We start from the raw sequence: 15,252 nt of genomic DNA, 5'->3' as shown, positions 1-15,252 counted from the left end.
CTCTCTCCCCCCCCCCGCCAGCCAGCCCCCCCTCCCCACTCCTCTCTTTCATTTTTTTCGGCACTCGACTGGAACAAAAGAGCTTTTGAGGTTTTCGGGGGATAGATTCCGCTTCATCTCATTTCTTGCTTGTTTTCCTCCCCGCCTTGGCGGTTTTTTGACAGGCTGCCATAAAAAAATTGGGTTGGAGTAACAGAACACATGAAATCACAACCGTCTGGAGAGGGAAGGAATCGATTTTTGGAAGAGGTGGAAGGGGGTTTTGGGGTGAAATCGGGTTTGTAAAAGATTCAGAGCAAAAAAAGAAAAAAAGAGTTTACTTTCCTTCAGCAACGACTATAATTCCAGGCTAAATTAGGGTCATAACTTCAGGACTGCCTGTACTGACTTACGACCGCAATGGAGCTGAACATTGCTGTTGCTAAACGAGACGGTTGTTAAGTGTTTTACGACCTTCCTTGCCCCAGTCGTTAAGTTAAGTCACACAATGGTTAGGTGCATCTGGGCTTCCCTGCTAACTTCCTTTGTCAGAAGGTCGGGAAAAAGGGGATCACGTGATCCCCCGGGACACACTGCAACCGTCGTAAGTACGAGTCAGCCGCCAAGTGTCTGGATTTAGATCACGTCACCCTGGGGACGCCGCAACGGTCGTAAGTATGAAAAAAGGCTCATAAGTCTCTCTTTTTCAGCGTAACCTTGGACGGCCACCAACCCGACTATATTGTAAGCCAAGGACTCGCTAGATACGATATTAAAACTTTGGGACTGGCCACTCGCCCAGCTTTTTGTTCCTTCAGCTAAATTCCTTCTGCCTTTTCCCTCTTCCCTCCGCAGCCCCGCTGGACTTTGTGCCAAACTCGGAAGGTCCAGACATCGTCAGTCTGCCCTAAATATGGAATATGGCTTCCTGCACCTGTTAAAAGACACTTGAGCAAAAGGCCAGGGCTTTTCCTGTCTCCGTTTGGTGTAGGAATTGAGACTACTCCAAGGAGCTGCTTTGCAAGTGATTTGCAGGGGCCGAAATTGCAAACAGCTGTGTTGACTGTAGAGGCCAAACTGCCGGTGGGTTAAAAGACCCCCCCACCAAAAAAAAAAAACCAACCCAGGAGTTTGAGATCGGATCAGGGTCCAGCTTGGTTTAGTTTGGGGGATGGTTTGCGTGAATACAGCTTGCAAAAAAAAGGTTGGTTGATGGTTCAGGACCTTTGGGCTCTTCAAACCTGGCCCTTTTAGGACTTGTGGACTTCAACTCCCAGAATTCCTCAGCCTGGCTGAGGAATTCTGGGAGTTGAAGTCCACAAGTCCTAAAAGGGCCAAGTTTGAAGACCCCTGGTTCAAGTGGGCTGCATAGAACAAGGGACCCGTTGCTGAGGCTTGCGTGGACCTTGACTTACGATGGGGAATTTTGGTCGCTGATGCAGTTGTTAAATGAGCAATCATGGACTTGTTTTTGCAACCATTTTTGCCACCCTTATTAAATGCACTAAATGCAGTTGTTAAGTCAATCACCCTAGACATTAAACGAAGCCGGCTTTTACTATTTGAATTGCGGGGGTCGGAAGCGGGCTGGAATGGCCATAAGTGGAGAATGTGCGGCCACCGCGTGGTGCGGCGGTGGCAGCTCGAAGAAGCGTTGTGTGAATGCAACCCCACGTGACTCATTCAAGAAACCACCGATTGCCAAACGATTGCCAAACCTGGATATACAGTATGTGGCTTTGCGTGAAAGCATCAGCTGCTTTCCCCCCCCCCCCCCAGCTAAGTTGTCGTTTCTGAATCACGGTTAAATGGATGTTTGTAAGTCAAGGACTGTAAGACTTACCCTTGCCTACTTCTCATTTGGGCTTAGAGCAATCTTTTTTGGGGGGGGGGTTCATTTTAGACCTTCCTTTCTTCGGAGAAGCTTGGATGCTTTTGAAGCTTCGTCCTTTGCAATACAGCCGGGGATAGCGTGAGAAGCGAAATTAGCTACGGAATTAAAGGTTTTCGGAGGGGGGGGGCTTTCTAAATTCTGCCTTATCTTAGCTGCAGCTGCTGTCCTCTGCTTTTGAACAGCGGGCAGGGGAACCTCTGATCTTCCCATCCACACTCTGCCACCAGCCGAAAGTAGGGAAGCCATGATGAAATTTTTATATATATGTGTGTGTGTGTGTGTGTGTGTGTGTATATATATATATATATATATATATATATATATATATATATATATATATATATATATATATATATATATAAACCTTTCTTGCTCAAAATGTTTGAATAATTAGACTAACAGAGAATAGAAGTTACTGTATTTGCAAACCGTCTGGTTTCCAGAAGGTTTTCCAAACATGTCAAAACCAGCTTTTATTGCTGAGGTTTTTTTGGTCACCGCATTGTAAAAAAAAGGAAAAAAAAGACATTGAGCCTTTGGAAAGAGTGCAGAGAGGAGTGACGGCCTGGAGACTTAAAACATACGAAGACCAGTTGCCTCCTGAAAAGCCACGAAAACAGCCCCCAAGTTTGGGCCGTTGGGTGCCTGATTTTGGAAGAAAACTGCGGAAAATGGAATTGGTATCCCCCTGCTTTAAATTAAACCCTCGCTGTCAGGAACTGGGTTGAGGAAGAAGCTCAAGGCCAGCCTGCTGTTACGAATGTTGTTCCGTGTCAAGAAGAAATATTTTCTTAACTGAAAGTTTTGCTATTTGTTGCCGTTTCTAAAGGCACCAACTTCCGAATACTGTTTCCTGTTCTGCGCGGCATAGCTCAGATGTAGCTTTCTGGAAATATGGTTTCCTCTTAAGCCGTTGTCTGGTTGCAGAGTTTGGGCACTTGGAAAATAGGTTTTCAAGCCGTACTTCCCAAATTTGATCCCTTGGCATTTCCTCCGACCCCGAGATGACTCAAGGTTTCATTTTATGCGTGTGATTAACTTTATGTGTATTAGTTTTGCGCATCTATTCCGGGCTAATTTTGTCCGTATAGTCCAGCAGTTAAAAGTGTTCGCTTGTTGACAACCGCTGGAGGGTTTTTCTCTCGGAAAAGGCTTTCCCAGAATACATCCTAAAGATTTCTTTGAGAAGAAGGTTAAGACTCTGGAAAGAGTGTAGAGAAGAGCAACAAGGATGATTGCGGGCCTTGGAGCTTAAAGATATGAAGAATGGTTGCTGGAATTGGGTCTGTCTAGTTTAATGAAGAGAAGGACTAGGGGGGACATGATAGTCTTCCAATATTTGAGGGGCTGCCCCCCCAAAAGAGGGGGTCCACCTATTCTCCAAAGCGCCTGAAGGCAGGCCAAGAAGCGACGGATGGAAACTAACCGAGGAGAGAAGCCACCTGGAACTAAGGAGAAACTTCCTGACGGAGAAGAATAATCCAGGGGAACGGCTTGGCTTCCCAAGTTGAGGGTGCCCCCATCGCTGGAGGCTTTCAAGAAGAGACATGGTAGAGGGTCTCCTGCTGGAGCAGGGGGTTGGACTAGAAGACCTCCAAGGTCCCTTCCGACTCTTTGTCGTTCTGTGTTTTAAGATGTAGAATATTCAGCAGCTGCTTGAAGGCCTGACAGATTTCAAGAGCTACCTTTGGCTAGTTTGATTACAGACGGACGTTCTCATGTGCCACAAGTGTTATGTGCTCCTGCGGTCAAGTGATGAGTGACACGTTGCACGCCTGAAGAAGAATCCAAGCTGACTTGGTAGAGACTTGTCTGAATGATGGACAGGAATGCTGACAATGTAAACAACTAGCCAGCCTTAGCCGATAACAGGAAGGCTGCAGATAAGAGGGCATCTATCTCCTCCTCTGAGGAGGGTGTGGCGTAAGATAGCAGGAATGGCTTGACTGGATATCTATTCTGCGCTGCCTTTTCACCTTAGCAACTTCTTAACTAACAATTGTGGACTACTTACATCAATCGGAATAGAGCTGGAAGGGAACTTAGAGGTCTTCTAGTCCAACCCCCTGCTCAAGCAGGAGAACCTTGGACAGCCACCTATCAGAAAGGGTATAGGATCTCCTGCTTGAGCAGGGGGTTGGACTAGAAGACCTCCAAGGTCCCTTCCATCTTCTATTCTATTCTATTCTATTCTATTCTATTCTATTCTATTCTATTCTATTCTATTCTATTCTATTCTATTCTATTCTATTCTATTCTACTCTACTCTACTCTACTCTACTCTACTCTACTCTACTCTACGTTGTTGTTAGCTGCGAAGTCGTGTCCGACCCATCGCAACCCTATGGACAATGTTCCTCCAGGCCTTCCTGCCCTCTACCATCTTCTGGAGTCCATTTAAGCTCACTCCTCCTGCTTCAGTGACTCCATCCAAGCACCCTACTCTATTCTACTCTACTCCATTCCATTCTTCTATTCTATTCTATTCTATTCTATTCTATTCTATTCTATTCTATTCTATTCTATTCTATTCTATTCTATTCTATTCCATTCCATTCCATTCCATTCCATTCCATCCCATCCCATCCCATCCCATCCCATCCCATCCCATCCCAGGAGCGTCTTCAGCTCTTCATTCCCCACCATCCCGTCAGAGCTGAAGAAGCTTCTTGGATCAGAAGCAAAACATCTTCCAAGAAAAACAAGAAAGTCCAGTCGCCTCCTGAAAAAAAAAGCATCTTTGGGACTCAGGGAGGTTTGTTCAGGAGAATTCTGATATTTGTTTGAATTTTGGAGCATCCATTTGCATCGGTTTCCATCTGTGCTCAGTTCTTCCTTTCTAATTTTGCCATTTTTTTCCTTTGGTTTTACGCTCCGCGTTCTAGAGGGCTTACGCGCCATTCGGTTGACTCCTGGCCCTCTTAAAGGAGCAAGAGTTTTGAAACAGGCTTGTTAATCTGAAAAATAAAACAACCAAGAACTCCTGGGCGGGAAGGCCTGTGCGAGTGTGCAATCTCAAATGGATTGAAATGCATGCACGGCGGAAGAAGAAAAAAAAAGCTGTTTCTCTCTCTCCCCCCCCCCCCCCGCTGCAGATGGAGGATATTTTTAGCCTTGCTTTTCCTGTGTGTATTTATCTATATATGTGTGCGAGTATGTTGGATTTTGATCATTCTGCCTGGAGTGTGTTCTCTAGGTTAGCTGCGCCTCTGTGCTTGTGGGTTTTCTGCTTCTCTGCCTTGTTTACTTGATCTCAAGACAATTCAGAAAAGTGTCTTTAAAACAGCTGGCCAATTGCTTTATTTATTTTTTTTTTGATCCTGTGACCCTGAGGATGCTGAGGCAGTGGGTGCGAGCAAGGGGTGGGTGGGTGGTAAGGCACTTTTTTCAATGCTGCTGTAATTTTGAATGGTTGCTAAATGGGATAGTTATGATCATTCTACTTCCTTTTTCTCTCTCTCCATTTTCCTTCCTTCCTTCCTTCCTTCCTTCCTTCCTTCCTTGAATGTTCCTCCCTCCCTTTTATCTTTCATTCGTTCTATTTATCCTTCCGTCCTTCCTCTTTGAATGTCCCATCCATCCATCCATCATCCATCTTCCTTGAATGTTCCTCCCTCCCTCCCTTTTATCTTTCATTCCATCCATTTATCCTTCCTTCCGTCCTCTTCGGCACTCCCTCCCTCCCCCTCTTCCTTTCAACTTTCATTCCTTTCATTTATCCTTCATTCTTTTCTTCCTCTTTGAATAAGCCATCCGTCCATCCATCCTGTTTGAATGTCCCTCCCTCTTTATATCTCCTTTTCTTTCTTCCCTCCCTCCCTCCCTTCCTCATCTCTTTTTTCCCTCCCTCCCTCCCTCCCTCCCTCCCCAAATATTGAAGGATGGTGTCCCTGCACAGTTAAACACCCCATCCTTTCCATCTCTTCCGCTTCCTGAGTTTTTTCTCTCCAGTTCCTCCTCCCCCCCTCCCAACACGTTGCAAATCCTGATTTATCCAAGGCTGCCGTGTCTCTGGGATCAATTAAAAGCTCATCACGGTCCTACTGGGAGGAATTATCCTCCACTTTCTGGCACTTGTTCTGTCTCCCAAGCCCAGCGCAGATATCTCTCAACCTCCTTTGAGAACTTTCTTAAGGTTTCCGCCCCCTCCCCTTGTTTTCAAATCTCAAGGCTTCCTTCCTCTCCCCCCTCCCCCAGCCCCAATGGTGCACTGCAAAATAATATGATTTGGGGGGGGAGGGCTGGGGCTTTGCGGGAGAAGTTTTAATCGTTCAAATGTAGGATGTTTTTGACTCCCAATTTCAAGAGAGAATGTCGTCGTTTCCTTTCTCTTCTGGATTGTCATTTTGTGGAAGGATTTTTTTTATTTTAAAAAATCCATAATTTGTCAAAACTCAGAGAGAGAGAGAGAGAGAGAGAGGAGAGAGAGAGACGAGCGAATGGATAGAGGGAAGGAAGGAAGGAAAGAATGGATAGATAGAGGGGGAAGGAAGGAAAATATGAGTGGATGGATGGAGAGAGAGAGAGAGATGGACTGTGGGTAGACTTTTCCAGCTCAAGATTCGATGCAGCCACTGTACTTGGCTTTTTTACTTCTTTATTTTTCTAAAAAAAGGGAAGAAAGGAAAGGAATAGGGAAATAAAGGACATGATTAAATGCTTTTGAGGAGCTGATGGGCCCATCCCTTTGTGGCTCCTCACTAGACAAAAGCCTCGCAGTTGCCGGACGTTGGCAACCAGCAACTTGGTTGTCTCTAGTTGCAATGATAAATGGCGGTTTGTAAGATAGCCTATCTCTGGAGCTGATCTGGTAGGCATTAAACCTCTCACCTGAAACAGCAGCAGCAGTAGAGGAGATTCCGAGAGAGGTAGCCAAAACACCCAGGGCAAGATTGTGCAAAATATTGTCAAGGGCGGCATCTTAAAAGCCTACAAGATTGGGTAACATCATTGCTTAATTCCTTCGGTGCCTGTTTTATTCCTCCTCCCTCCGCACCACCGTTCCTCTGCTGCTGTCTCCCTCTTCAGAGTTCTCAATATAAACCTGTTAAAGAAATATATATATATATGTGTGTGTGTATATATATATATATATATATATATATATGTTTTCTGAGGTTTTCGCGGGTGCCTGTATGTGGATCCTTGGTTTTTCGGGTTTTTCCCCGCGTAGAATTAAAGGTGTAGGCGCAACGTTTCGACGGAATCCCATCCGTCATCATCAGGCTTCTGCTTCCTTCTTCTGGGAGAAGCATGTGGCTAAACAGCCACATGCCTCTCCCAGAAGAAGGAAGCAGAAGCCTGATGATGACGGATGGGATTCCGTCGAAACGTTGCGCCTACACCTTTAATTCTACGCGGGGAAAAACCCGAAAAACCAAGGATCCATATATATATATATATATATATATATATATATATATATATATAATTATTTATTCATGTTGCCATCCTTTGAGAGTTCTTCTCTTGACGGAGTTCTGACATTTTTCTTTACCTTTTCCCAATTTTCCAGAATCGTGGACGCTTGGCGGAGAAGAGAACAATTCCCTTGCCGCCCTCTCGGACCCCGAAAAAGGAGCCCCAGACTCTTTTCTCACACAGCGACAACCTCAAGGAGGTCGAGAAGATCAACGGGCACCACCCTCATGTCAAAGAAGAAGAAGATTTGCATTTTAGTATCATGAAAAGAAGGTATGTGGGTGTTCTTTTTTCTTTCTTTCTTCCCCCCCCCCCGCCTTTGCAACCTGCCTTCCCCATTGACTTGGCGTGTCAGAAGATCGCACAAGGGGGTCCCGTGTGCACCCCCCCCCAGGGACCCTGCAACCGTCATAAATATGAGACGGTTGCTAAGCATCTGAATTTTGGATCGCCTGAGCCTGCGAAAAATAAGTCACTTATTTCTCAGTGCCGTTGTAACTTTGAAGGGTTGTAAGTCGAGGACTGCTTGTACAGATCTCTTCTTGAAAAAAAAAACACAGAGCTGCGACCTCAATGTTGATAAAAGAGTGGGCTAAGCCCCATCTAGATAACACTCCAAGGTTTTGATGGGCGACCCCTGTCACCTTTTTTAAACAGTTTTGGGGGGGCAATCATTCCAGTAAGCCCACGGAAAAAAACTCCCATTGCTGTAAGTGTGGGAGATGTTGCATATGCTAGTAACAACGTTGGCCAGGCTGGCACCGAGGCTACGTGGGTAGAAACTGCCAAAAGAGATGGGTGCCAGGAGGTCCTGAGGCAAGGACGTGGGTTCAGAAAACGGGAAAGGGAGCGGTGAGCGAGCACTGGAGCCAAAAAAGCGGATTAAAAACGAGAGGTTGCCAGCTCTTTGGGTCCCTGACAAAATCGGTACCTGATGTTGGGCTGGAATTTCCCGGCCTGTGGTCTGAACGAAGCCACACGTGGCAAGGTGCCACGGGCATGTTCTGTATCCCTGCACGCTCCTCCAGAGCCAGCCTAGAACCAGAATTAAAACCAAACAAGAAACATAACATTTGAGGATCTGGTGAACAGTTGGGAGACTGGATTTATCTCCCACTCTCTCTCTCTCTCTCTCTGCTCTGCTAGGAGGAAGTATTACGTGTAGATCATCTTTACTCAACGTCTTCTCAATATCTGGGAAACAAGTTTAGCTTTGAGCAGGGGTCTTCAAACCTGGCCCTTTGAGGACTTGTGGACTTCAACTCCCAGAATTCTTCAGCCAGGCACCTGGCTGAGGAATTCTGGGAGTTGAAGTCCACATGTCCTAAAAGGGCCAGGTTTGAAGACCCCCCCTGGCTTTGAGCCTTCTTGGACCAACCACGACTGATAGTGGTTTCCAGGGATATGGCTGAATTTTCCAGATCTGTAGACAATCTTGGTCAGTAATGAAGGTCACAATGGAAGGGTGTGATTTAGGAAAGAGTTCCCCCCCAGGTTTTTCAGGACTTGGAAACCTGTTCGAACAAAGTTGTGGACCTCACGATCCAGAAGGAAAGGCGTCGTGTTGGAAACGTGGCTGGTTTTTGAGTGCACCTTCTTTTTTTGATCCATGTTGTAGAACCGCTCAAGTCCTAGCAGGACCTGTGGTGCTGTGGCTTTCAGAAACCCTTCTTGAGGTGCCTTGTTTTTTTTTTTTCTTCCCGGCTTTCCATAACCCTTATTCCGTTCTTTAGCTTGAAAGGCGTCCAAAATCGGTATCTTTGGATTGCGTTGTGCCACCTCAAAGGCGCAGAACTGGATCCATCAGCGGTTGGGAAGCAGGAGGAGATGCCTCCTTATAAACATTAAGCCTTTTTCGTGTCGCTGGTCATTGGGTCTAAGAAAGGGTAAATGAAAGAAGTGGGGTCGATTAACCAATTTCTGCGGTATTCTTGTTCACTTCCTGAATTCCTGGTTTTCCCACCCACCCCCAACTGTAGGGATGATGACGTTACTCCAAGCCAGGCTGTTTTCTTAGCAGATCTTGTTTTTTCCCCACCCTTGTCCTCCTGCTCTGTCTGTCCCCCGAGCTCGGAGGAGGAACGCTGAGCTATGAGGGTGAAGGACCCATCTGGGTGACCTTATTAAAAACTCTTCTCCTCCGATTGTGCGTAAGAGGAAAAGCAGCTGAGAAGGTTAAAATGAAAGGCGATGCCCCATCGCTTGCTTGGAAGGTCCCCTGCCTGCCTCCTCCTCGCTTTTAATTATTAGTAATTTATAAAGGAAACCTCTTTGCCCCCCCCCCCCACTTAACCCACCTCCACAAGGCAGCCCAGGGTGCCTGATAGCTTGCAAATTATTAGTAATTTGATTTCAATTGAATGAATAACCCGCTACAGCGAGGCGCGGATTCGTCTCGGAAATCTAATTGGAGATAACGCCATAGAAACTTGAAAAATGCAGTGTGTGTGTGTGTGTGTGTGGTGGGGTGGTAGAGAGACGGGTTGAGCTTTGCCGGGCTGGGGGAAGGAATATGCAAAGCTGCACACGGGAAAGGAGATAGAAGATAATTGGGATTTAATTTTATTTCTTACCTATTCATTTGTTTAAAGGGGGGTGTTTAATTATCCAGCACTGTGGACGGCAACCGTTCCCAAGGGACGAGCGGGCGGGTGGTTTTCCCCACTGGGCACACACAGACACACACAAAAATGGGTGGGATGCCAACCTCGAAGGCTTTGATATGTTGAATCTTTCAGGGGGAAACAGTTTTGATCATTAAACAAGGTTTTACATTCGTCCGAGAGGCCCTTTGGAAAGTGGGTGCCCCTTTTTGGGGGAAATAATGGCTTTTTTCCCCCGCCCCTCTCCCAGGCAGTCCTCAATTTATGATCAAAACTTGAGCCGAAAATTTCCATTTTAAGCAAGACAGTTGTTGAGTTTTGCCCCATTTTTACTACCTTTGTTGCCACAGTTGTTAAGCGAATCACACGGTCGTTAAGCGAATCTGCCCCCCCCCATTTGACTTTGCTTGTCAGAAGGTCACAAAAAGGGGATCACATGACCCCCGGGACTCTGCAACCCCCGAATTTATGGGGGATGCTGCAACGGTTTGTAAGTGAAAACACGGGGCTGCCTAGAGCGGGAATACAGACAGTCCCCATTTAATGACCACAACGGCAACTTGGTCGTTAAAGAAAAGCGAAGTGAGATCACGACGGCACTTAACGATCGGACTCGTTTCTGAAACGGGCTGGAATATCCTGGTTTCTGCAACATTCAGACAGAGGAAGATAAAAGGAGAAGTAGGGGAACTAAAAAAAAGGGGGAGGGAGAAAGACCCCCCCTCCCCATAATAAGAGTTTAATCTTTGCCTCCATTTTTATCCTGAACCTGGTAGTAGTGGGAGCCATGGCCTTGCTTGGCAGTGTTTTCAAGTCTTCCCTTTTCGAAGGGGTGGGTGATCCTTAATCTGCCTCCCCCTCCCCTTATTTTATTTTATGTTTTATCTGCCTCTCTCGATTCCCTTGTTTGTTGTTCTTGTAACCCTCTTAGCCCCTCCTTGGGGGGGGGGTCAGTGTCTCTGTCGTCCTTGATGAAAAAATAAAATCTTAATTAGGAACAAGGTGGTCTCTTCCCCTGCTTGGCACCAAACCTTAGTAGAACTGAAACAGCTTCTATTCTCCCCCCCCCACCCCCCACCCCAAATCTCTATTTCCTGAAAGGAGAAAAGATTGTCATCTCTTTAGGCCTGTTGCGGCAATTCTTCCTGTCCTTCCCCCTGGCTTTGAAGTCAACACACATGGCTATTGTGTTAGTATAACTCGAAGCACGCCTCTCCTTTTTTAAGTGTAGGGTGGCGTTCTCTTGTGGAAAAAAAAATGGAGGAAAGAAATCCTTCCTTGCTGCAAGAAAGACTCACTCTGTGTGTTAAAGCTCAGAATAACGGAGCTGGAAGGGACCCTGGAGGTCGTCTAGTCCAACCTCCTGCTCAAGCAGAAGACCTGATTGTACCCTTCCAGACAAGGGGCCATCCAGTCGAATCCCTTAATTCAGGGTATAGAGTTGGGGTGACCGGATGGAGCTGAGCATTTGCTGTCTGGACGCCCTTCCCAACGCCTATGCAGCGTTCACAGCAGATATTTTCTCTCTGAGCCCTCATTTAGCCACCAGAATTTGAACTGGCAACTTGGTCAATAAGCTAAGCGATATGCTTATGATCCGACACTCACTCACTCACTCTCTCTCTCTCTCTCTCTCTCTCTCTCTCTCTCTCTCTCACACACACACACACACACACACACACACAATCATATACGTTCAAAATCAGAGCATGCATGTGCCTCCCCACGCAATCTCTGCTTGCAGACTAGACGCTCGCTCGCCTTTGCAAAGCAGCGCAAAACAGCCTCGACCCAAATTTGTGGGTTGTTTGTGGTGTTTTTTTTTTAAATTTTTAAACCTACCACCCTTCCCTCTCCTCTCCTTTCCCTTGGAGGTGGTGGGGTGGAGGAAGAAAGCAAGGCACTAGCCATGCGCCCCGGATTAGTTAGGTTTTGCTGTGCAAGGCAACAGAGTAGGTGGGTGGGGGGTGTGAGGAGGGGGGGGGCGCATGGATCAAGGAGCTGTCAGCTTCTGTCTGTCGGATTGCCTTCCTTGCTTTGGCTGACTCAGAAGCCCTGGGTTTACCTCCCCTGGAGAGACGCTGACCTTGCTCTGTTTAAAGGGCTTTGCAGATGGAGCCCCTCCCATCCCGAGGCTCTGCTTTGAATTACTGGGATTCACACAAAGGGGGTGGGGTGGGGGGAGGTTCCTTCTGAAAGGACTCCAAGCCAAACTCCCCAGCCCCCTTTGCCAGGAAAGTTCAAGAGCCCTTGGACCGTTTCCCATTGGGGGGAGGCGGGAGAATAAAAGATAAAACAGCGAAGCGGAGGCTTATACAATCAAAAGTTGGCACAAACTTTGCAGGCTTATCAGTCTGTTGAATTGATTGATTGATTCATCGATTGATTGATGAAGCTGCCTGCTTTGATGGAGTGGATTTGCCAGACTTGATTTAAAATTTGTTCTCACTCTGTTGTCCACACAGTTATGTACCCACTTAGGCGCTTTAGGGCCAAACTTTTAGTGACATTTTTTTTTTTGCCCTGTGCCTATTGATTAATATTTATTAATTAATCCCATTGGAGCTTATTGTTTGACTAGGTGTCTTTTGCTGTTTACATTCTCTTTGTCTTTTTGTGCTGGTTAGCCTTCAGCGCCTCCACCCTTTAAGCGAGGAAGACAGTCACGTACATTTAAATGATATATAAATAAATAAGCACCTGCGATTTTGCATGTAATTTATAATTTTGAAGCTTTACCTTTTTTTTTTTTGCACGCATCCTGCAGCATAGATGTGCTCTATTTTTAGCGGTTGCGTGCGTGCGTGATGTGCATGAGCTTTTTATTTTTTCTATGCTTCTGAGTTTTTACATACAAAATAAAAAAATAGCAGTGATTTTTAAACGGGTGAGAAATCTTCCACCGAATTTAATCGGTTCAGTGCTTTTGGGGCGGTTTGGAACCGGATTCCTACAAGCCAAAAACACCCCCCCCCCACACACACACACGCATCTGGAAACTGTAAGCCAAACATCTGGTGGTCTACAAAAGTCTTGATGTAAGCCGAAGCAGCATCAGCCTTGCCCAAAACAAGTCTCAGGTAGATTTATAGGAAGGAGAAAGTTTGCAGGAATACGCATACAGGGACATATCTTTAAAGAAAGCTTGTGAAGGTTGGGCAGAGGGTCAAAATGAGCTTTTAAGAAGGGCGAAACGCCTTTCTGCAGAATACCATTTCATCTTCTTAATCTGTTGCAGACTTCATGCAAATTAGAAGCCGTTCCTTGCAGCTGGTCCTCGGCTTGCGACCATGACTGAGCCTGGAATTTTGGTCGCAAGTCGTTACGGTCGTAAGTCACGGCACCCTGTGATCTGGCTCAAAAGTTACAACTGCTTTTATAGTAACGCTTGTTAAGAGATATGCCGTAATCCTTTTCCCCCAAAGGGTGGGGAAGATGGAAACCCGAAGTAAAGGTCAGAAACTGCCCCTCCTAACCCCTCCCCTCCCAAAAAAAGTCAAAAATCACGTTCACGTGGTTGCGGGATGCTGCCAACGGCCGTAAGTGCGAGACACGCGGCATTTGCAGAAGTTGAAACTTTGAAAGCAGATCGTAAATATCTTTTGGGGGGGGCAGGCGTTGTTACTTGAACCAGTCCTTAAGCAACTGTTTGCAACTCAAAAGAACAACCTGCCTCCAGAATAGCAAGAGTCAGAAGGGACCTTGGAGGTCATCTAGTCCCACCCCCTGCTCAGGCAGGAAACCCTACACCATTTCAGGCAAACAGCTGTCCAATCTCTTCTTAAAAACCCTCCAGTGATGGAGTACCCACAACTTCTGGTGGCAAGCTGTTCGGCTGGTTAATTGTCCTCGTTTCTCCTTAGTTCCAGGTTGCTTCTCTCCTCGATCAGTTTCCATCCGTTGCCTTCAGGGGCTTCGGAGAATAGCTCGACCCCCTCTTCTTTAATGAGGGCACAGGTATTTTCAACCAGGATGGGCGTTAAACTGGCTAGCACATGCACGAGGATGTAACCCCGCCCCCTTCCTTTGCCTATTAAGTGGATGACAGCTTTTAGCTGTCCTGCATCCACGCCACGCAGGGATATTGATTGGCACGAGGAGCAGGAACCGATAATCGCCTCAAATTAATCCTCTAAACTCCTTTGCAGACACTTTTGCCTAATGCACCTCCAAGGTGCTTCTGGGCGACGCTAAGCTTTAGAATTAGTGGCCTTCTGGGAGGAGGATCAATCCATAAACCAAGCTGGCCTCACCTGAGAATTATTCGGGACGTAATAACCCTCCAACCTAGGTTTTGATTGGGGGGAAAAAGGGGGTGGTGAGTTAGGGAACGGGGAAGCAGGCTAACGGAAGGGAATATACCTGTGGGAATCCGCAGATGGCTTCTTGAGGTGCGTTGGGCTTTGGGGGTAAAAAAATTATTATTATTTTTTTTTGCATCAAGATGCACGTTCACATCCAAGCGGATGACCGATTATGCGGGAGACTGGACTTTTGAACGGCGGTCAGGATGCAGTGTGCTTGTTGCGTGTGTTGTGTCGGGTGCGTGGGCGCGCGAGCGTGCTGTTTAGAAAGGAGGATTTGTAAAGTATTTCCAAATGCTGCTATTCCAGATAGTCTCATTATCCTTTTTTTTTTTCATTTCAGTCTGATCGAGTGAGTTAAGACGGCTGCGGGGCTGGATTTTGGGGCTCAATGGATTCTCCGTTGACAAATCCTTGCCTCTTCCCCCGTCTTTTGTCTGATGAAGGGGTTCTGGAAAACTTAGCAGGCTAGGGATTGGGGCTGGTCCTAATTCAGGTTTGGCAAGCTTTGTAACTTCGATTTTCATTTTTTTCTCACTAGGATTGGCAAATTTATCTCATGGGGTGCAAAGGTGGAGAACCCTAAGCACGCCTCATTGGAACTGCTTGCCTTCCTGTGTTTTTTTTTTCCCTTTCCCCTGGAAGTTTGTAGGGAGGGATAGGATAGTCTCTTGTTTGTAGACGGTCTTTAGCAAACGCTACTTCATTCTGAAATGATGAATCAACATCGTAATAAGTGTTGTGTATTCGGGAGCATGGAGCGCCATTGGATTGACAGCGTGAAGAAGTGTGATGTGATTTTTTTTAAGCTCTGACCATCCCTGTCAATTTCTCCTCTTGTGCATGTTGGACTATTTGTACAACCACTTCATTTTTTTATTTTTTTATTTTTATTTTTAAATTGCCGGCTCCCTTTAAACAACCGAATCTCATGGGTTGTTGTTGTTTTTTTGTTTTTTTTTTTGAAAATGCAAAATGCAAATTCCAGAGACGAATTATTAACTACGGCTGCGCTTTGCAATCACCTTTGCTCTTTGAAAAACAAGTTTGG

The 15,252-nt window shown here is 46.2% G+C and overlaps 1 protein-coding gene across 1 annotated transcript in view; it reads left to right on the top strand.

Moving 5' to 3' along the window:
- The window catches only part of SAMD11 (sterile alpha motif domain containing 11), a gene marked incomplete at its 5' end in the record, with an annotated part of 57,940 nt that overhangs the window by 12,251 nt on the left and 30,437 nt on the right, over window positions 1-15,252 (top strand). Inside the window, one exon of the mRNA XM_083375645.1 lies at window positions 7,389-7,567. Within this exon, the coding sequence (XP_083231771.1) occupies window positions 7,389-7,567 (179 nt within the window). The remainder of the gene's footprint in view (window positions 1-7,388; window positions 7,568-15,252) is intronic.

Source organism: Vipera ursinii (assembly GCF_947247035.1).
Source record: "Vipera ursinii genome assembly, chromosome: 17".
Classification (NCBI taxonomy): Eukaryota; Metazoa; Chordata; class Lepidosauria; order Squamata; family Viperidae; genus Vipera; species Vipera ursinii.
This window is presented reverse-complemented; position numbering and strand designations above follow the sequence as displayed.